This window comes from Brachyhypopomus gauderio, chromosome 3 (genome assembly GCF_052324685.1).
Source record: "Brachyhypopomus gauderio isolate BG-103 chromosome 3, BGAUD_0.2, whole genome shotgun sequence".
In the NCBI taxonomy this organism is placed as follows: Eukaryota; Metazoa; Chordata; class Actinopteri; order Gymnotiformes; family Hypopomidae; genus Brachyhypopomus; species Brachyhypopomus gauderio.
In genome coordinates this window covers 7659528-7678913 of record NC_135213.1, presented here as the reverse complement: position 1 = coordinate 7678913, position 19386 = coordinate 7659528, and the positions used below count along the sequence as shown (strand labels likewise).

General features: G+C 44.3%; 4 protein-coding genes across 9 annotated transcripts; 2 read left to right on the top strand and 2 right to left on the bottom strand.

Moving 5' to 3' along the window:
* Positions 1-627: 627 nt before the first annotated feature.
* cd37 (CD37 molecule) lies at positions 628-4535 on the top strand. 4 transcript variants are annotated; one of them, XM_076999238.1, is made up of 10 exons: positions 629-774; positions 1562-1629; positions 1748-1811; positions 2101-2231; positions 2371-2445; positions 2681-2788; positions 3004-3177; positions 3396-3479; positions 4114-4139; positions 4257-4535. In XM_076999238.1, the coding sequence occupies exons 2-10, from the start codon at positions 1564-1566 to the stop codon at positions 4267-4269; spliced, it is 741 nt and encodes a 246-aa protein (XP_076855353.1). In that variant the 5' UTR covers positions 629-774; positions 1562-1563; the 3' UTR covers positions 4270-4535. The 4 variants fall into 4 exon arrangements, 3 of the variants coding, with proteins under 3 accessions (XP_076855351.1, XP_076855353.1, XP_076855352.1); XM_076999236.1 differs by having other exon boundaries at positions 628-774; positions 4114-4535; XM_076999237.1 differs by lacking the exon at positions 4114-4139.
* A 1963-nt stretch (positions 4536-6498) lies between these two features.
* On the bottom strand, positions 6499-7883 carry gjz1 (gap junction protein zeta 1). Its single transcript, XM_076999239.1, has 2 exons — positions 7829-7883; positions 6499-7593 (listed from the first exon to the last, which is right to left on the bottom strand). Exon 2 carries the CDS (start codon positions 7570-7572, stop codon positions 6838-6840), a length of 735 nt encoding a protein of 244 aa, XP_076855354.1. The 5' UTR covers positions 7573-7593; positions 7829-7883; the 3' UTR covers positions 6499-6837.
* Positions 7884-8113: 230 nt separating this feature from the next.
* Positions 8114-11435, bottom strand: znf668 (zinc finger protein 668). Its single transcript, XM_076999231.1, has 2 exons — positions 11165-11435; positions 8114-10664 (listed from the first exon to the last, which is right to left on the bottom strand). The coding sequence occupies exon 2, from the start codon at positions 10655-10657 to the stop codon at positions 8717-8719; it is 1941 nt and encodes a 646-aa protein (XP_076855346.1). The 5' UTR covers positions 10658-10664; positions 11165-11435; the 3' UTR covers positions 8114-8716.
* On the top strand, positions 10819-19352 carry znf646 (zinc finger protein 646). Of its 3 annotated transcripts, none has more exons than XM_076999224.1 (4): positions 10819-10972; positions 12515-15425; positions 15560-16651; positions 16851-19352. In XM_076999224.1, exons 2-4 carry the CDS (start codon positions 12742-12744, stop codon positions 17740-17742), a joined length of 4668 nt encoding a protein of 1555 aa, XP_076855339.1. In that variant the 5' UTR covers positions 10819-10972; positions 12515-12741; the 3' UTR covers positions 17743-19352. The 3 variants fall into 3 exon arrangements, with proteins under 3 accessions (XP_076855339.1, XP_076855338.1, XP_076855340.1); XM_076999223.1 differs by lacking the exon at positions 10819-10972 and adding an exon at positions 11493-11700; XM_076999225.1 differs by lacking the exon at positions 10819-10972 and adding an exon at positions 11719-12153.
* The last annotated feature ends 34 nt before the right edge of the window (positions 19353-19386 follow it).

Genomic DNA, 19386 nt, shown 5'->3' with positions numbered 1-19386 from the left:
ATCAGTGTTGTTTTAAAATAAACAAAAAGACCCAAATGTCAATGAATAAATAAATAATAAATAGTCATGAGAGGGGCCATGTGTAACAAGTGATACTTTCCCACGTTATCACAATACATTTTCTCACATCAGGGTCTGAGGACACCATATTGGTGACTGACGTCAAACGGTACTGTTTGATTACAAACAGTGTTGAATTTGTGTCAGGACGAGCGGATGTTTGATGAAGAATGATACTGATGTTTGTTGAGCACAGATCAACTGGTGTTTTTCCACACCATATAACCTGATGTTTGAACTGGCCGCTTACAGCCAGGTTTCTGTACACAGCTAAAGCTGAAGGATGTACAGATTCATTGCAGACTATGCAATGTGTGTCCTAACTGACAGAGCACTTAAACCCTGGCCTAATCTTTAACCCTGGCCTAATCTTCTACCTAAATAAATGCCTTAATATATAATCCGGCTTGTTTGTGGTTTTGTTTGTTTTGGTCTTTGGACGTTTTTGGAAAATATGCTTGTTTGTATACGGCTGACTCTTGAATTCATTGTGTTCAATCTGGGTAAATGGCAGCAGGTGATGTATTATTTATAGAAGGTGTTTAAAGGAAGTGTTTCACGAGCCATGTAGCACTGCACTGGTGTTTTGCATGCAGCCTGGAACGAGGAGGCAGCTCTAAGATGCTGAATTTTATGCAAAGGCTCTCATGCAGGGTTGACATATTTCACACACACGTTGTGTTATCCGCGTGACTCCGACATTTTACACATGAGGTAAGCTCTAGAAATGTATTTTATACTACAGAGATGTGGAGTCTATGTTATGCCATTGACTGCAATCCACCTATTGAAAAGAAAAGAAACGTATATTTTAATGATATGAACTCTTCAGATTAACATTAATGAGTACGGACGAACTACGTCTATGATCTACTGGTTTGATTTACCACAAAATGAGAGAGAAAGAAAGAGCGAAAGGGGGTTGCTAGTTAAACATGGCTGTATTGAGAATTCAATGTATAGATAAATATATGAATTATTCTATATTATTCTATATCATTTGTATAATTTGTGTTTGTGTGTGTGTGTGTGTGTGTGTATTTGTGTGCATGCGTACATACGTGCATTTTGTGTGCATGTGTGTGTGTGAGTGTGTAAAACATCACAAAAACTCACATGGTGTCATTAGTATCAATAGTTAATGGTTTTACTGTGAAAGATAATACTCTCCATGTCCTCAGCCAGCCAGTGTAACGTGAGATAGCTCCAGGTGAGGGACTAGATGGTCTTTGTTCTCTTCAGTCCAGAGATGGGTGTGGGCCATTCTGAAGATCTTCTAGCATACACTACATCAGCTACAGGAACATTCTAGAAAAGCAGTGAACTTTACCATCATCTTGTCTATGAACTAACTTCCTGTTTTTTTAACACGTTTTTTAAAAGCAGTCTGCCACATGTTCAGAAATTACTAAATGATTTACATATTGCTTAAGGATTTAGCAGGTTAAATTTGGAATGAATTATCAGTCCATCATTAATGACTAATGATGTTTTATTGCAGATATGGCAAATGAATGCTGCCTGAGTATCACAAAGTACTTCCTGTTTCTCTTCAATATAATCTTCCTTGTAAGTTGTCTATGTTTATGGTCTTAAGTGACCAATAATAGGCTTTGCCACAGAATTTGGATTAAATGAGACAATAAACATAGTAAACATATTAAACATATTTAACATCTTATCATAGTTTCTAGGATCGGCTTTGTTGTCACTTGGATTATGGATAAAGTTTTCTGAGACAAATTTTCTGTGTAAGTATTAGAATTCTAACTTAAGTGATGCATTAGTTAAATACATATCTCTGGTTTATGCCGTGTTATTGAGATCAAGTCCATATACATCAGACATCTTTAAAATTCCTTTATTTAATTTCCTCTGACAATTTTTTAAAAACTTTTAAAACTTAAAAAATGTCATTTACTGTCAAAGTGACATGCAACCTCATGTACCCTTAATGAAAGTAATTTATACATTTCATAATTAACATAACCTTATCCAGAGGCTAAATGCAATACAATAATATAATGTTTATTTTCACAGTACCTGACCCACGCTACATCTCCCTGTCACTTTTCGCCCATATACTGATCATCGTCGGTTCTGTCACTGTGTTATTGGGCTTTCTGGGATGTCTGGGTGCGCTGAAGGGGGTCAAATGCATGCTGGGGATTGTGAGTTCTAAAAAAAAACTTTAACTTTTTACTTAAAACAAAATCACATGATAAAAATGTCAATCTCAGTTGACAGTCCGTAACGTGGGTTATGTATGTGAGAGGCGTCTGTGCTAAAGCAGCACGTGTTTATCTGCAGTACGTCTTCCTGCTTGTCCTGCTGCTCATCGCTCAGATAGTCGGTGCCGTTCTGCTCTTCACACAGTGGAGTGCAGTAAGTCAAGCATGACCAGAGGTTACACCCATTTACACACGCTTCTCCTTTCTTTCTGTTTGTGTGTGTATGGCGGGAAAGGGGTGGGAGGGTGTTGAGGTGGGGGCTTACACTCGGTGTAATACTTCATGCTTTGTTGGCCTGTTATAATCTTTTACTAAGAAGACTTTTAAAATATCACCTCTGCTTTGGATGAAAGATTCCTAAGGGCTTTTTTTTCATTTCCCCTCACAAGTTTAAAGGTTCTCTAGACGACCATGTTGTTAAACTTATTCAGTCATTCGGAAAGAATGAATCGTCTCTTCAAGATTTTGAAAGGACTTTTCAGATTATTCAACATGAGGTGAGGCCCAATGCAAATTTAGAAATGTACAGCCCGACCCATATTTTAGAAATGTATAACCCAATCCAAACTTAAGAAATGTAAAGAATGAGGCAAGAAAAAAGTCACTGGATATGAAGTTGTACATCACTAAATGTCCTGAACAATGTGTATGTACATTATCTCCTTTGATGTGTGTTCAATAGCCACATGTGCTGATCCATTTATCCGTTCAGGTCCAGTGCTGTGGCTGGCATGGGTCACATGACTGGGTGATGGTTGAAGTCCACTGCTCCTGTTATTACCATGTCAATGCCACAACTAATTATACAAATCATACGGCTTCTTCAGACCCATGTGCCTGTGGGATGCATCCTCAGCTAAATAGTGCATGTGGCATTTTTAATAAGGTACAGTATGACCACCTTTATAACCTGCTTCTCTAAAGTCATTATAGTGGTCTAGAGGCCTAAAAATGTCCTGCGTTTTACACAAAATTGCATTACCTACATTTTTTAATTGCAATAGGGCTGAAAGACTATACCATTAAAATGGCCTCTTATTTAATTACATGCTAATTTAGTTATTTCTTTTTTGGTCTTGTTCACTTTTTAATCCTTTGCACTAGGGATGTGAAGGCATTATTACAGACTGGCTAGATGAACACTTCCTGATTATTCTTGGTGTGGTTCTTGCCATAGCTGTCGTGGAGGTGAGATATTTTCTTCTTCTTGAATTATTAACTTTTTGCAGATAACACAAACCGTATCTCACTGTCATATGCTATGTAGCAACAGTAAATGCACTTCTTGTAATATTTTGCAGCATTTGCCATGTCTCGTGTGTTTTGTATGTGTCGTAGTTTCTTCAGTGGGTGTGCCTTGTGACATTCTGTTGTCTTAATTACAACTGCCGATGTTGCCCCCTGAGAAAGTCACATGTCAGCCAAGTTCAGCTCTGCAGGTCCCTGTGTGTTTTTGTTGCTGTGATGTTGTAGTGTTATTCACACTAAAGCAAGAATATCATGGTGCATGGTAGCGTTACATGAAAATAAGGAAACTTTTTTAAAACTAAAAGTAAACTAATTAAACACACTGCTTTGACAATAAATATTCATTTGTAGGATTGCGATCATTGCATGAATGATTATTTATAGTCTAACTGATTCTGCATTTAATTACAAATTTGTGCATAATCATGGTTTGGAGAAAAAATAGTCCCAGCTAAGTTGAAATGGTTTTGAAAGTGTTTTGTTTATATTTGAAAAGTTTTGAATGACAAAATTGTGTTTATATATTTGGATGCTTTTGCTAATTTACATTATTGTATCTCCCAAATCTCAACAGAGATTTCAGTGTGGAATATTGGCAAGGTATACTGCTCTCGATGCTGGTGTGGGAGACACTGTGTGCTGTACTCTGTGTTCATATTGCCTATGGATAGGAAACTGAGATTCACCTGAAATGAATACTGTCCCCTTTCTCCACAGATGTGTGGTATGATCCTTTCGATGTTTCTGTATAAACAGAGGTCCATGAATTACATCATGTCTCTCTACCACTAGCTTTCACTGGACTGCAAAAGACTCGCTAAAAGACTTCTATAACCTACATGGCAGTTATTGTTTTATAAGTATTATTTTTTGTCAGTCATTATTTTTGGTTTCTGTACATATGTGTACACACATTTTTATATAGTGATATGATGACATTTGTTTTGATGTAAACAGCTATAAATGACATACAATAAAAAATATTTGTTCTATTTTTTCACGTTTGAAATTATGACAGTTATTGGGGCTAGATGCTTTAGGGTGCATGCCAGAGACACATCTTCATATCCTCTTCATGTCCCATGGCCTGCATATTATATTTCACCAGCATAATGTTTCTTCGTTGTTACTTGAACACAAAGGGTGACCTCAATCCTGTAGTAATGTAGAATTTTTTCACACTTGATTAAATGACTTCTAAATAAATTGTCATAATAATAATAACATCATGTTATAGGAACTATTTAGCTTAATTCTTTAATTTATTTCATTAAATATATTTATGTCAGTTTAAACAGGTCAAAAATATATCAGAGATTCAATCGCAAGTGAATCTACTCTTGGAACATGTGAACATACTTGCACCCAAATGTAATGGCCAATAGGCAATAAGATAAGAACATGTATCTTTAAATTTTGTTGTTTGAAGAAGAGTTTATGTTATGAATCATATAATATGTTATCTTACACTATTTCCTGTAGAAACCAATAAGGCCATAGAGGATATGTGATCCCTGTGAGGAGGCAGTGAACATTGAGAACATTTGCTGCACACCAGTTATCGGGTGTCTTGGGCTATTATATATACACATACAAAGACAGCTTTCAAACTGGGCTGAGGAGGTGAAGTGTTCTCAGTACGTACTCACAGAGCAGCTGTTATATTATGTTTAAGACTTTCTAAATAGGATTTTCTTCATTACATATTCTACATTTGGAAGTTGAAGTTGAAGATACAAGTTAGATCTATTTCCAGCATTCAGCATTCAGTTACCACTGAAGGATGGGACCCCGATTTGTACTACTTATTATGTTGGGAGCTGTGATTTTTGGTAAGTTCATCAGTGGTTTTTTCACACCAGATATCCTAAAGTAAGCTGCACTTTTTATTCCAAGTAACCTGCCATGTGAAACAATGGCAAAATATGTAATTACTTATCTAAATGACAAAGAATTTCCTTCAAAGTGTTAGTCGTGTCTTTTTGTAAAATCTTAACCCATCCTTGTGCCAGGAGTTGTCCAGAGCTTGATTTGTAAGCACTGTGAGAGCATAAAGGAACATCCCAACTGCACTGTGATGGCTGAAAAACAATGTTCTAGAGGTTTCGACAACTGCATTACCATCTTCTTGCGTGGATCAGCATGTACGTTGATCAAAAGTCTTTAGTAAAGTCAAGTACTCCTTAGTTGTAATTGAATAAATCTTCCGTTGCATAAATTGAATAATGCTAATGCTTCCAACATGAGGTTTATGGTCTTGTGATTTGTATTTCAGACGGTGAGGTGCACAGATGTGCCTGCGACAAGGAATGTCAAACACCTCCACCTGCAGACGTGCAGATAAAATGCTGCAAAACTGACAACTGCAACAACAGCACTGCATAGAATAATTAAACAGCCTAATCATGAATTGGTTGAGCAGCTGAAGTTTGTGAGAAAGGCAACACTAGAGGTTCTAGCTTCTTACAGGCCCGTAGCATTGTGATGGGGGGGGTCTTTTCCCCCCAAAAGTGGACTTCATTTGGCTCTCTACTCCAATACCCCCTAAATACGCGAGCACACTTCAAACCTTTTAATTTACACATATTTTATTCATTACAAGCATGGTTGCCAACTTTTCAAAATCAGTAGGAGTGAGATTTGATGCGGGGGGGGGGGGGGGGGGGGCGTGGGGGGGGGGGGTGTCAATGAACCCTCCGATCCCCCCTGGCTACGGGCCTGTTCTTAACTAGCTAACTGCTTATATCCCAAACTCCCTTCTGTTCGCTAATATCTGCCTTATCAAATATATAATTATAATTTATCAATATAGTTTTATAGAATTATAGTATTAATGTGTGTGATCTTTTAACAAATGAGTGATGAAATCATTTAGTGTATTTTAACTGCAAAGATGAACAAAATTAAAAATGCATGTTAGGAAAAGAACAATGGCTTTGTATAGATTATGTTTTTTCAGGAGTTTATTTTATGTGGAGACATACAAAGAAAGAGAGAGAGAGAGAGAGAGAGAGAGAGAGAGAGAGAGAGAGAGAGAGAGAGAGAGAGAAAACACCCTTACACCTCAACCATAAACACAAAAGTGCTTGGGTCAGAAACACCACGATTAGCACAAGGCAAAACGGATTGTGACAGTCTTCACTGTTAGAAATATTTACAACTTTTTACAATGCAGTTAGATTATTCATACAGAGGTAACACTGAACTGAACATTAAAGATTATTATTTAAAAAATGTTAGAACAAAAACAAGCGAACAGGCCATATTTGTTCATGTGTACTAAAGGTCACTCTGAGACTTAGACGTTCTGAGACCTTTGGGTCCAGAAGTTACAGAAGTAGTGGGCAATGACGTAGAGACAGAACACCGAACTGATGAAGATGACCATGCCAGAGATGGACAGGAGAGCGTAGATGGACATACGCTTTTCTGCTGCGGCCCGCACCAGACAGAAGTGCTTCGGGCACGTTTCCACTTTACACTGGAATATGCGCTCTTCCAGTTTAGGCAGGTTCCAATTAAGCAATACGTGCACAAACCAAACCTCCACAGCAATCCGGAGCACCACGCTGAGGAGATAAAACAGAACCGTTTTCCTGCTTTTGTGCATGTCCAGGGCCATCAAGCCCGCCGGGTCGGGAGCAAACCCACTCGAACCCTTCACATCTCCTTGGGCTTCCGCCTCCCCCCCACTCTTCTCCCTGGTGCTCCTCTTCTGAAACACGGCGCGCATGTGGGCGGTAAACAGCTCCATCAGGAGAACAGAGAGGATGAGCAGGACGAAGAGGAAGTTCCACGTCATTACCGAAGACCGGTCAAAGTGCCGGTTAAAGCAGGCCCTGGTACACAAGCTGTCACTGGTGTCGTTGCAGCTGAAATCCGAATCGAGCTTGAACCAGGGCATCTCTGCCACGAAAAGGGTCACGAGGCGAATGCAGAGGAAGCCGAACCACACCATACGACCTTTGTAGGTGGTGGTGGTGTCCACGGCGGTGCGCAGGATCGGGATAAGCCCAGTAACTATCGCTGCCATGCCACTTAGCTGGACGCTCTCCTGTCATATAACACAAACATGTATTTTATACATTCATAAATATGCTTTACTGGATTTTCTAAAGTAGAATCCTTGAAAATGGCACACATCAGTACATAGCATTCTAATTCACTTGGTAAGTCCTTTTGAAGCTGTGAATTATAGCAATGTAGTTTCTTATTTAGTTGACTATGTTCAAAAATATAATACATGACAAGTATACTTTGCACACTTTATGTATTTGTCAAAAACATACCAATTGAATATGTCTGGCAGGAAGAAGGTTGCTGTCTTCACTGTTACAGCAAATCTCACGATGCTATTTTGAGCCCTTCGTTTATATGGTGTGCTAAACTCCTGCATCATCAAAATTTGTGTTACCCAAACTGCTCAGCACATTATTATCACTTTTTTTTTCTTCGACAAGCTTGTTTCATCTGTTGAAGGTCTTCCATGAAGCAAAGTAATGTCATTTAAGGTGCATTAGGCTCCACATGAATACGTAAAAACCCGACACAATCAGAACTGGGGGAAGGAAGTCAAGGTGACCTCATTCAGTGTAACTTTATTGATTACAGAATGGCCACAGCACATTGACATTTGAGCAGGCAAGGGTGATGGGGCATGTGCAGGATGAGATACAACCCAGTATTAACTTAGCTAAATGATCATTGACTTCATGGGAAATACTGACTCGTAATAAGGCATATGGAATGAGCAAAGGGGAGGAAAGAGACCTTGGCAGCAAACTCTAAAACAATGTGATCTCAGATTAAAAACCTCTTCAAGAAATTTGGATTTCTTTTCCACCCTTGATCACCAAACATCCCTGGGCATAAAATTCAAAGGAGAAGCAACAATGAAACAAATTCCATATTGTTTGTGTAATGAAATGAATTCGTTTAAATAAGGAAGAGTTTCAATTAAGTTTAAATCACCAACATTACATCAGTTGTCAGTGTATGAACATGACCATTTTAGATCCGTAATTAAAACAAATTACTGGATTTAATAAGTAGTGGCAAATGTTTAACACAAATGTTTGCATGCCTGCGTTTTGCCTTTTTGCACAGGACCGCATCCTTATTAACGGATCCCGTGTGTAAACAGTGGTCAAAAAAATCAAGGCCAACGTGCAATAATGTCACAGCTCCTCTTCCTTGTCTATATATACATGGGCCGACATGGTCTGGAAGGCAGACACTGGCACAGTGACGGGCACAGTCAGAGAAATAGTAGCAGGCTCGGAGTCTGCCGGCGGGGATGCGTCCGGCGGAGAGGGCAGGGGCTGCGTGTGCTCTATGTCCGTCTGTGGCAGGGACGAGGTCTCGACGTCGCGGTGGGTGCGCAGGTGCTTGCGAAGGTAAGCGGCGAAAAGGAAGGCCTTGCCGCAGATCAAGCAGCAGTGCGGCCGGCTGGTGGAGTGGATGCGCTGGTGCTTGCGAAGCCCGGCTTTGTTCAGGAAGCCTTTGCCGCAGTCGCAGACGTGCGGCCGCGGCTTGGGGTGCATCTTCTCGTGCGCCTGCAGAGCCGACGGCTGGGCGAACTCGGCCTGGCACGTGGCGCACGCGTACGGGCCGACGGGGAGAGGCGCGACGGCGGGGTCAGGCGGCGGGGAGACGCAGTGGAGCCCGGCGTGCGTCTGCATCTCCTCCCACGTGCCGAACAGCACGTCACAGCGAACGCAGGAGAACTGCGGGCCGGTAGCGGCGGGGAAGCCCTGCGCGGACTCGGGCACCGGCTGCTGGTGAGGGGGCCGTTCGGCCAAGTGCGTCCTCTCGTGCTTGCGAAGGCTGGATGACACGACGAACGACTTGAAGCACATCTGGCACTTGAAGGGGCGCTCACCGGAGTGCACCCTCCTGTGCTTGTTGAGGCTGGAGCGCTCGGCGAACGACTTGCCGCATTCGGTGCAAGAAAAGGGCCGCAGCCCCGTGTGCACCAGCATGTGCCGCCGCAGGTCCCACGAGGCCACGAAGGCCTTGTCGCAGTTCTGGCACTTGTACGGCCTCTGGCCCGAATGCACGCGCTGGTGCACGGCCAGGTCGGCCGGCTGCCGAAACCTCTTCGTGCACTTGTCGCAGGGATACGGCTTGAAGCCTTGATGCGCCCGTTGGTGCCGGCGGAAGCTGGAAGGGTCCGAGAACATTTTGCCGCACTGCGGACAGAGGAAGGGCTTCTCGCCGGAGTGCGTACGCAGGTGGGACTGGTAGGAGGAGAGCTGGGTGAAGCCTTTTCCGCACTGCTCACACTGGTAGGGCTTGCTCTGCGAGTGAATGCGCAGGTGGCACGCCAGGGAGGACGAGCGCGAGAAGGCCTTGCCGCAGTCGGAGCAGAGGTACGGCTTCTCTCCCGTGTGCGAGCGCTCGTGGTTCTTCAGATCTTTGAGCTCCGTGTACGTCTTGCCGCACTGACCGCAAGAATAAGGCCGGTGGCCCTGGTGATTCCGCCGGTGCTTGCGGTACACGGAGGGGTCTGCGAAACTCTTCCCGCACTCGGTGCAGTAGTAAGGCTTCTCCCCCGTGTGTGATCGCTGATGAACTTTCAGTTTTGACAGTGTAGGATAGCTCTTCGAACAGTGAGGGCACGAGTGAGGCCTCTCGCCACTGTGCTGGGTCATGTGAATGCGTAGGCAAATGGCTTGCATGAAGGCCTTGCCACACTCCGTACACACAAAGGGTTTCTCTCCAGTGTGGGATCGGCTGTGGTTTCGGAGCTCCGTCTGTGTTTTGTATGCTTTATGACACTGCGAGCACTGATATGGACGTTGACCAGAATGAGAGCGCTGATGTTTGGAGAGCTGGGCGCGGCTGGAGAACGCCTTACTGCACTGGCCACAGGTGTACGGCTGCTTCTCCTTACCGTGAGCCAAGAGTTTGTGGCTCCGTAGACTCGTGGGGCTGAAAAAGGCTTCCTGACAAGCTGAGCATTTTAAAGTGTGCTGAGATTTCACTGGTTTCCCTTTGCTTCGTCTCTTTGTCATTTGCTGAGTTGCGTCCTCCTTCTCTTCACTGGGCTCAGTCTCAGGAGGCGGTGGGATGTCCTGCTCTGCTGTAGATGGGCTACCTGGCGCCGGAGAGGCCATTCTTATTCTGTAAATTAATAAGAGTGGGTTATAGGTCTCTGAATGTCATATGGTTGATGAGTTTGCCTCATTTCTTTTACTTTAGCAAAGATATTTGTTTTAGACGAAAAACATGTTATTTTCATTTAATCAAGTGACCAGAGAATGTAAAAAAGAATACGAGACGACACAAAATGGCCGGCATTAGGACCTCAGGGACAATTAGGCAAAGCACTCGTTAAAAAGGAAGTCAGCTAGCTAATGTATAGACCGCAACACTTGGTTGTGTTGAGATGAAACATCTCTTAAATCACTAGGCGGGTCAGTGTTAACAAGGTAACGCGACGGCCGTTTGTCTGGTTAAATAAATATGCGTTTAAACCTGTACCAACTGCAACATTATTAGCCGACACGACACAAAATGGCTGGCTTTAGGACCGCTGAACGAGCGAGGACGTGTAGCTGGTCGCGGTGTGTCGGTGTGCGCCCCGACTGAAGTTCTTACAACTTCGCGCGGCCGTTTCTTACCAGTAAACGTGATGTTAAGACCCCGAGGTTGTGTTTCCCGCGTGAAAAAGCGCCGTATTCGACATGAATTCGCGTCGCCGACGCTTTAGCCGGCTAGCGTGTTAGCTAGATGATGGGACTGTGTGTTGTGGGAGGAGAGACGCGGCTAGCTGGGTTAGCAGGGCTACGTGCACAGCTGTGCGGGGTAAACAAAGTGTTTACCGTCGAATTATTGTGGCGCCAATAATATTTTTGTGTGTAAATGTTCGCGGTGTTGAACTGGGAAGGGGTGTTTTGTTGTGGTTTCAACTGCGCGTCCAGTAAATGGAGCGACTTGACGGGGTTAAATGTTTGTGGACGTTTAACCCGCCGCCGCCGGAGCGTTTTCGCTGCCGCACACTTCCTGTTTCTAGGCGACGGCAGCCGGAAGTGTGTTGGTGCGAATGGAAAAAGACAATTGGCGAGAACGGGGACGCGTACGCCCGCCCTGAGTCAAACATCAATGGATATTACAACTCCGCTTAACTAAACGTCCCAGCGGTTCCGCGACACCATAAGTACGTACTGTCGGTCGCCGTTTGTCAAACGGGTGTAAAACGGTGTCGTATCGATTTCGCGGTCCTCCGCGCGCGGGGCTTGAAGCGCTAGCTCGCGCGTTAGCTCGCGGGGCTAAAGCGGGGCGCTCGCGCACTCCGCCGCCTCAGATGTGTTTACATTAACATTCGCCTCAGGCTGCTCTCGTCTTCGCGCCTAGTTCGTTATTTTAGTTTATAATGTGGTGCTGAGTAGAATATATAATGTCGACCGTCTTGCTGACAAGGTTGTGTTTGCCCAGCTAGCTAGCAGGCGAGGGGACTGTTTACTGTGTAAATAGACGTCCATTGTGTTAGCCGGGTGGCTAGCCATCTTGTTCTGATCTGACTTCGACTAAATCATGAATCTAGCGGTGAAATATCAACGTGTCTCTATCAAAACGGTCCTGATGTACGAGAATGACACGATTTAAAATGGTATAAAAGTAGTATATCTAATAGTTGTTAACTGACAAGCTGTGCTAAATCATGGTTATGGGGAAAAACCTTTTTTTAAAGTCACGCTTGTATATCTTGCTTTAAAACGTTAGCATTTATTTTAATCAGAAATTATATTGTGCCCGTGATTAATATTATCTGCGATATAGGGCATAATTAATATTTAAATCTTAACTATTTGTTGGATAAGTGTTTACCTAATATCGAACGAGCACGCCAACAAGTGGAACCGCATGTAGCCCGTTGTGAACCCATTAGTCTGAAACATTGTTTGCATACCCTCACACCAAGTGGCACTGTACAGACTTTTCATCTTGATCTCTCTCTTTCTCTCCTACAGCGTCAAACCACTGCTTGTGCTCATACGAACGCCTTTGTCAAGTTTTCAATGGCATGGAAGAGAATTTCATTTCTTCTTTAGTAAATGCTGCCTTTGTATATGGACTTCACTTACAACACCTCTTTGATGACAGTGAGGACAAGGACCTCACCTTTGAAAAAAGGTGCCCCATGTCCCATGTTCAGACTGGCTCTTATTAATATTTTATATAATTATATAGTACTGTTATGGCTATGCAGGAGCCAGGCAGGACCAAAGGCTTTTTATGCAAGCATTGTGGTATAGTATGTTCAAACATGCCCAGTCTCTTGGAGCATACAGAGACTTATCATCAGTCAGAAGATGATCGGAAGTTTAAATGTGATGAATGTGGACGAGGATACAGACATGCTGGCAGTTTGGCTAATCACAAGAAGACGCACGAGGTCGGATCCTTTCAGTGTCATATATGTGCTCGTAAGCTGTCTAACGCACTGGCTCTCAAAAGTCATTTGCGCATTCACACATCGCGCAAGAAATATTCTTGTACAGAGTGTGGCAAAGCCTTTCGCCTGGGAACGCAGCTGGCCACTCATCAGAAGGTCCATCGCAACAGAGAGTTTCGTGCGAGGACCAGGAGTAGTGATTTTACACAAAATCAGCCCGAGAGCAATTGTGAAGATGACCAAGTGCAGGAAGTAGGTGAACAGGATTTCAGTATGATGTCAGATCTTCCCTCCGGCATGGATTTGGATGTTTCCCCTGAAAACAGCTTCAGCAATGGCTTGATGTCTGAGCTTATTCCAAGCTCCATCAATGAAAGTGACACCACAGCCAGTGGTGATAATGGGGACCGACCATTTAAATGTGACATGTGCGAGAAGACGTACAGACATCATGGAAGCCTGATAAATCACAAGAAAACTCATCAAATGGGAATATTTGAGTGTCCAATCTGTTTCAAACAGTTTAACAATCTCGCTGCCCTTAACAGTCACCAACGAATCCACAGTAAAACTAGAGGTCGATCTAGCACAGCTACCACTGTGACCCCTGAGGCTTCCTACACAGACTCTAAACCAGAACAGGTGTCAAGTGTTGTGCAAAATGGGGCCACAAGTGTCTTTTTTTGTCACCTTTGTCAGGTAGTATTTCCTAATGATGATGATTTTCAGAATCATGTAATGTTGCATAACTCCTCTTCTGTGTCCTTTGAGCTCCCTGCTAGCGTACCAGAGGACCAACATTTTTCATATAATCATGATATTACTCAGTCTCCTGAGTCTAATCCATATCCATCCTCCAGTGACACTCCACCGTTGCCTCCGTTACTCGATAAAGCTGTTTATGACCAAACCCAGGGGCCAATGGAAAATGGTCATATATATGTACCTCACCCCATAGGTGATGATCCACCTCTTTTAGATTCTCAGGGAGAGCATCTAGCCCTGCCGTCAGAAAACCTCGACCCCGAATCATCAGAGCAAGCTACAGATGATGTTAAACAGGATGAATCTGGTAGCTCTGATCGCCGTTTTAAATGCCAGGTTTGTGGTAAGAGCTACAGACATGCAGGTAGTCTGATAAACCACAAGCGTTCCCACCAGACAGGAATTTTCCAGTGTTCTATCTGTCGCAAGAGCTACCCACACCTGGCTGCCCTGCGCAGCCATCTTCGCATCCATAAGGGCAGGCCTACCCTGGTATTACCCAGTTCCGAGGGGGACTGGCTTTCCTCGGAGCCGCTAACGCACGAAAATCAGCATGGGGGTTTTCCTTCTCACGAAGACGACGTGAGTGACATTCTAGATCTCCCTCAGGAACTTGGAGATTCCGATGATGAGAATATGAATGAGCTGGAGGACACGGGATTCCAGGAGCAGTTTCACGGTTCCTTCTCTGAGGACAGACACGTGCACTTACCTCAGGATGAAGCCCTCATGGAGAGGCACATGTGTGCAGACTGTGGAAAGACATTTACTGACATTGCAGGGATCAAGTCTCACGTGTGTCCTCTCCTGAATCAGCAGTATCAGTCGATGACCGACGAGTCAGATAGTCATATGGACTTCGAGGCTTCAAATCATGAACACCCTTTGGGAGATTCGGGGGAGTGCGTCAGGTTTGAGGGACACAATGGTAGTACAACGGAGACTTATTTTACAGAGCAGAACTTTCATGACACTATGCACAGTGAGATGAGCGATAATGAAGATAAGGGCCACTGTGAGGATGTTGGTGATGAGGAAGACGATGGAGAAATGTATCAGTGCTCTGTGTGTGGGAACCACTACACAAGTATGCGTGCCCTGAGGACCCACCTCCGTGGACACACTCAAGCCCATGGCACGCCATCAACGTCTGGACCCTCATCCATGTCCTCCCTTGAGGCAGAGAAAGATGATGAACCGGGTGAGATCCAGCAAGGTGACTGTAGTCTGATCATTTGTAGCACTTGTGGAGAGAGTTTCACAAAGAAACAGGACCTACTCACCCATCAGCTTCTGCACGGCAATACAGTGGGTGAGCAAGCAGAGCAATACGTCACCCCGAACAAGAATGGACTCAAACCAAAAGAAGAAGCCGAGAACATTATCTGTGGGAAGTGCGGTGTAGCCTGTATGAGCGTCCATCACCTTGAGAGCCACAACTGCACTGGACAAAGAGCTGAGGATATTGAACCGTATGATGAAAAACCAGATCTTGGGAGTGCTTTTGGGCAAGAACCTGCATATTTGAGGGACTGTCCAGACAGTGAAGGGAGGCAGTACAGGTGCGACCAGTGCGGACGCTCGTACAGACACGCTGGCTCGCTCCTAAATCACAAGAAGTCGCACAAAACGGGGGTATTCCGCTGTTTTGTTTGCCAGAAGCGCTTTTACAACCTGCTGGCCCTAAAGAACCACCAGAGAACACACTTTGATGTTAAAAAGTAAGTGAAAATATACAAGGCTTCAAATCTGTATTATTTCAAGTTTCTACAGTTGTGTCGTGTCCACTGTTTACCTATTATCATTTATAATTTTCTGCATAAATGTAGTAACTCTATTCTCCTGTCTCCGCTAGGCACAGTTGTACAGAATGCGGGAAAGCTTTCAAGATCCACAAGCAACTGTTGAACCATCAAAGAGTTCACCAGGAAAACAAAGCCAAGATCGAGGAGCTCAACAAACAGATTCAGACCCTCATGCAGATGAGCGGCAGCGTCTCCGTGAGTGGGTCGCAGCCCAGTAACGGCAGTCGAAAGCGAAGCAGCCGACGCCGCAAGCAGAAAGACCCCCCCGGCGGTGAACGGGGCAGCCCGAAGAAGGAAGGCCAGCCGGGGGATCCCGGTGACCCCCGGCCTTTTGTCTGTGACCAGTGCGGGCGAAGTTATCGGCACGCCGGGAGCCTGGTCAACCACAAAAACTCTCACAAGATGGGCGAGTATTATTGTGCCGTGTGCAACAATACCTACACCAACCAGCTGGCCATGAAGAATCACTTGCGTATTCACTTCTCCGTGAAGAAGCACTGCTGCCAGGACTGTGGGAAAGCGTTCCGGGGGAAGAAGCAGTTACTGAACCACACTTGTTCTCACAACCGCAAGAGCGCGGCAGCGGCGAGAGGGAAGGGTAGGGGTCGCCGGCGAGCAAAAGAATTAACATGCAAGGGTTGCTGCTTGGTATTTCCCACGGCTGACCAACTTGCAGACCACCCCTGTAGCAAAGGGCCTGGTCCTCACTCTCTAGGTGCTGATCATAATGGCGGCGGCAATGCACGCGTGGCAAAAGAGGAACGGCCGTTCAAGTGTAACATCTGTGGCCGAAGCTACCGTCACGCCGGCAGTCTGCTAAATCATAAGAACACGCACAAAACTGGCCATTTCACCTGTTCGTTCTGTGCCAAGCCTTTTTCGAATCCAATGGCGCTGCGTAATCATACACGCATTCACACACAAAAGAAGAAATATGTTTGTCCAACGTGTGGCAAGGCTTTCCGACTCTCTAGTATCCTTTACAACCACCAAAAGATCCATGCCAGGGGAGTCACCCATTACAGCTGTCAAACGTGTGGTAAACGCTTCCAGGGAAAGTCTGGACTCAAGAGACATCGCTGTTACAGAAATGGCACATCGACCTCTGCAGTCAGCCAGGATGGCGGAGACAAGTGTTATACGTGAGTAAATTATCACGTCATGCTGGAGTGAATGTTTAGCTTTAATATGTGTTTTTAAATAAAGTAAATTCTTGTTAATTATGCTAATTTGACAACCTGGCTAATGGTCAGTCTCTTGCATTTGAATGTGAATGACTGTTTCATTTGCTGTCTTTGTTGTTGGCTTTACACAAAGTTCTCTGTCCTCTTTCCTGCCCAGCTGTGATCAGTGTGGACGCTCCTACAGACACGCTGGCTCTCTCCTCAACCATAAGAAGACTCATTCTGCTGACCTCCTCCATTGTACACTCTGCCTCAAAACCTTCACTGACCCCGTTGAACTCCAGAGCCATTCCCAGATGGCCCGTCACTGCTGCCCAGACTGCGGAAAGACCTTCTGTGAGTTTGCACATTTGCAGAGCCACATGGAGGTGCACAGCAAGGGACTCCCTTATTACTGCAGCCCGTGCCAGCAGAACTTCCCCAACCAGGCCAGCTTTCAGCAGCACCAGGAGGTCCACCGCAACATGCAGGTGCCATCGCGTCAGCAGCAGGGTAGGCAGATGCCGCAGGACCTGGACTGGGAGTCTGGACTTGACCAACAGATGGGGCTCCAGGGTCTCCCAAAAATGGACCCAGCTTATAGCCAAACACCCGGCGGCTTTGCTGAGCCGCACGGACGCAGCCAAGCGTTTGGAAAAGAGGAAAAGAGCCACGTGTGCGAGCACTGCGGACGTACGTACCGACACGCCGGGTCTCTGCTCAACCACAAGAACAGCCACAAGACGGGCTCCTTCTTCTGCTCCGTGTGCCAGAAAGAGTTCACCAACCTGATGGCGCTCAAGAACCACCGGCGTATTCACACTGAGCCCAAGCGCTACCAGTGCTTAGAGTGTGGTAAGGCCTTCCGCGTGTCCACCCAGCTCATCTGCCACAGACGCATCCACACCAAAGAGAAGCCCTTCTCCTGCCTTCTCTGCGACAAGAGTTTCTCTAGCAAGTCCAACCTGCGGCACCACCAGAAGATGCACCAGAACACCCAGCAGTCCTTTGAGTCCTTCAACATGGACCCGAACGCCTTCATGGGACTGGATGTGGACCCTTTCCTCTGAGGCCCAGATCCATAAGACCCATGTTCCAATCTTGGTTTTCCAAGGGAAGATATCAAATAATACTTCTGTTATGAAACTCTTCCCCCACCCAAGGCCTAATGCCAATAATCATAAAACATCAGGTTCTTCTGCTGTATTTGTCAAGATGGTGTCGAATCCAGATGCTGATCTTGGCAAGAGTTGCCTCCTGTACTGTTGTATTTTCAAATATTTTACTTTAAAGGACACTTAAGACTGGCATTGACGCGATACTACCTCTGGTAGGGACAGTGATACTGTAGAAACTTTAGAATAAGTGATGGTGCCTGTCAGAGACCATTTTAGATTTGAATGTTTCCTTTTTTTTTTAATTTAGTCTTCTCACAGAGTGCACAAAAACTAAAGAATTGTATGGTACTATGTTAGGTCTCAAATTGAAGACTGGGGTGAGAGTATATTTACATAAATATTCTACTCCAGCGCTGCCTCTTAACCGTAGAGTCCGACCGATTATTTGGTTGAAACCAAACGAAAGTGGATGAGAAAGACGTCCCACGTCCTTCCATGAATTGTGCTTCCGTGTTTTAAGGTCATAGTACTACTCATAAATGTTTGGTCTATCTTCATGTCTTCGCCGTCTCATTGAGTACATTTTTCATTCATTTACTTCACTTTCATCATGGATGACACTGTTAATGCTGTTAAACAGCAATAATGAAATTAATAGCAGTTCCGAGGCCTAACAATAGAAAATATATTTATTTATTTAAATGCCTATTTATACCCTACCTTACTGTTTTAAAAACTGTCATCACCCTTCTGATGTGGTAAAACTTATGCATGGTATTAGATGTTCTTTACCAGTAAATTACCTAGGTATTGTAGATAAGTTACAATACATTTAAAGATACCTCCTCCTAATGCATTTCAAAGTGATGTATTTGAAGTAGCCAAGTAATAAGGTTGACGTTTATTTTCTCAATGTGTAAATTAATGTATTCTCTTGTATATTTTATTTAATCCTGTGTTGTATGTTCTTCCCAAAATGACTGCTGAGCAAAAGACAATGGTTAGTTAACAGGAATGCGTAACCTTGGAGACTGTTGGTACTGGACCCAGAAATCCGTGATCGGTCGGGCTCTATCACTGGCAGTAACACCTGGAATACTTTTCAGTAGTTTAAACTTGCTCAGGTTTCACACCTCAATCAGTAGAAATAAATAATTACACCATATGGTTTTGACTGATGCTCACACACAGCATCAGGGGAGGCATCAGTGTTCAAGGACTTGGTGCCTGGTTGGATATACGTGCCATTTCATATCATTGCCCTACTTAGAATGAACTTAGTAGTAGTTTCCATTTATGCCTATATTTCAGTGCTTACTGATTATTTAAGAATAGGAGGTGCAGACCTTCATGGCTTAAGTGCATTTCACATGAAACTCCACTGACTTCTGAATCTTTGCGATTCTCTGTAATCGGTTGCATATATCTTAAATACAGAATATTTATTTTTGTTCTTATAATCGATGTTTCTCTTTCTCAAGTAGGGGACTAAGCAGATACTGTTTATTTGTAGATGTTCATGCCCTCACGTCCTGGAGCTGAATAAACACAGTGTAAATGTTCTTGACTGCTAGGTCTGTCTTATCTCTGTACCAG

Excerpts from the sequence above, each read along its gene's own strand:
- cd37 (XM_076999236.1), top strand. The coding sequence starts at position 1,564 with ATGGCAAATGAATGCTGCCTGAGTATCACAAAGTACTTCCTGTTTCTC. Across the intron at positions 1,812-2,100 it reads TTCTGAGACAAATTTTCTGT|TACCTGACCCACGCTACATC; the intron begins GTAAGTATTAGA and ends TTATTTTCACAG. Across the intron at positions 2,232-2,370 it reads TCAAATGCATGCTGGGGATT|TACGTCTTCCTGCTTGTCCT; the intron begins GTGAGTTCTAAA and ends GTTTATCTGCAG.
- gjz1 (XM_076999239.1), bottom strand. The coding sequence starts at position 7,572 with ATGGCAGCGATAGTTACTGGGCTTATCCCGATCCTGCGCACCGCCGTG.
- znf668 (XM_076999231.1), bottom strand. The coding sequence starts at position 10,657 with ATGGCCTCTCCGGCGCCAGGTAGCCCATCTACAGCAGAGCAGGACATC.
- znf646 (XM_076999224.1), top strand. The coding sequence starts at position 12,742 with ATGGCTATGCAGGAGCCAGGCAGGACCAAAGGCTTTTTATGCAAGCAT. Across the intron at positions 15,426-15,559 it reads ACACACTTTGATGTTAAAAA|GCACAGTTGTACAGAATGCG; the intron begins GTAAGTGAAAAT and ends TGTCTCCGCTAG. Across the intron at positions 16,652-16,850 it reads GGCGGAGACAAGTGTTATAC|CTGTGATCAGTGTGGACGCT; the intron begins GTGAGTAAATTA and ends TTTCCTGCCCAG.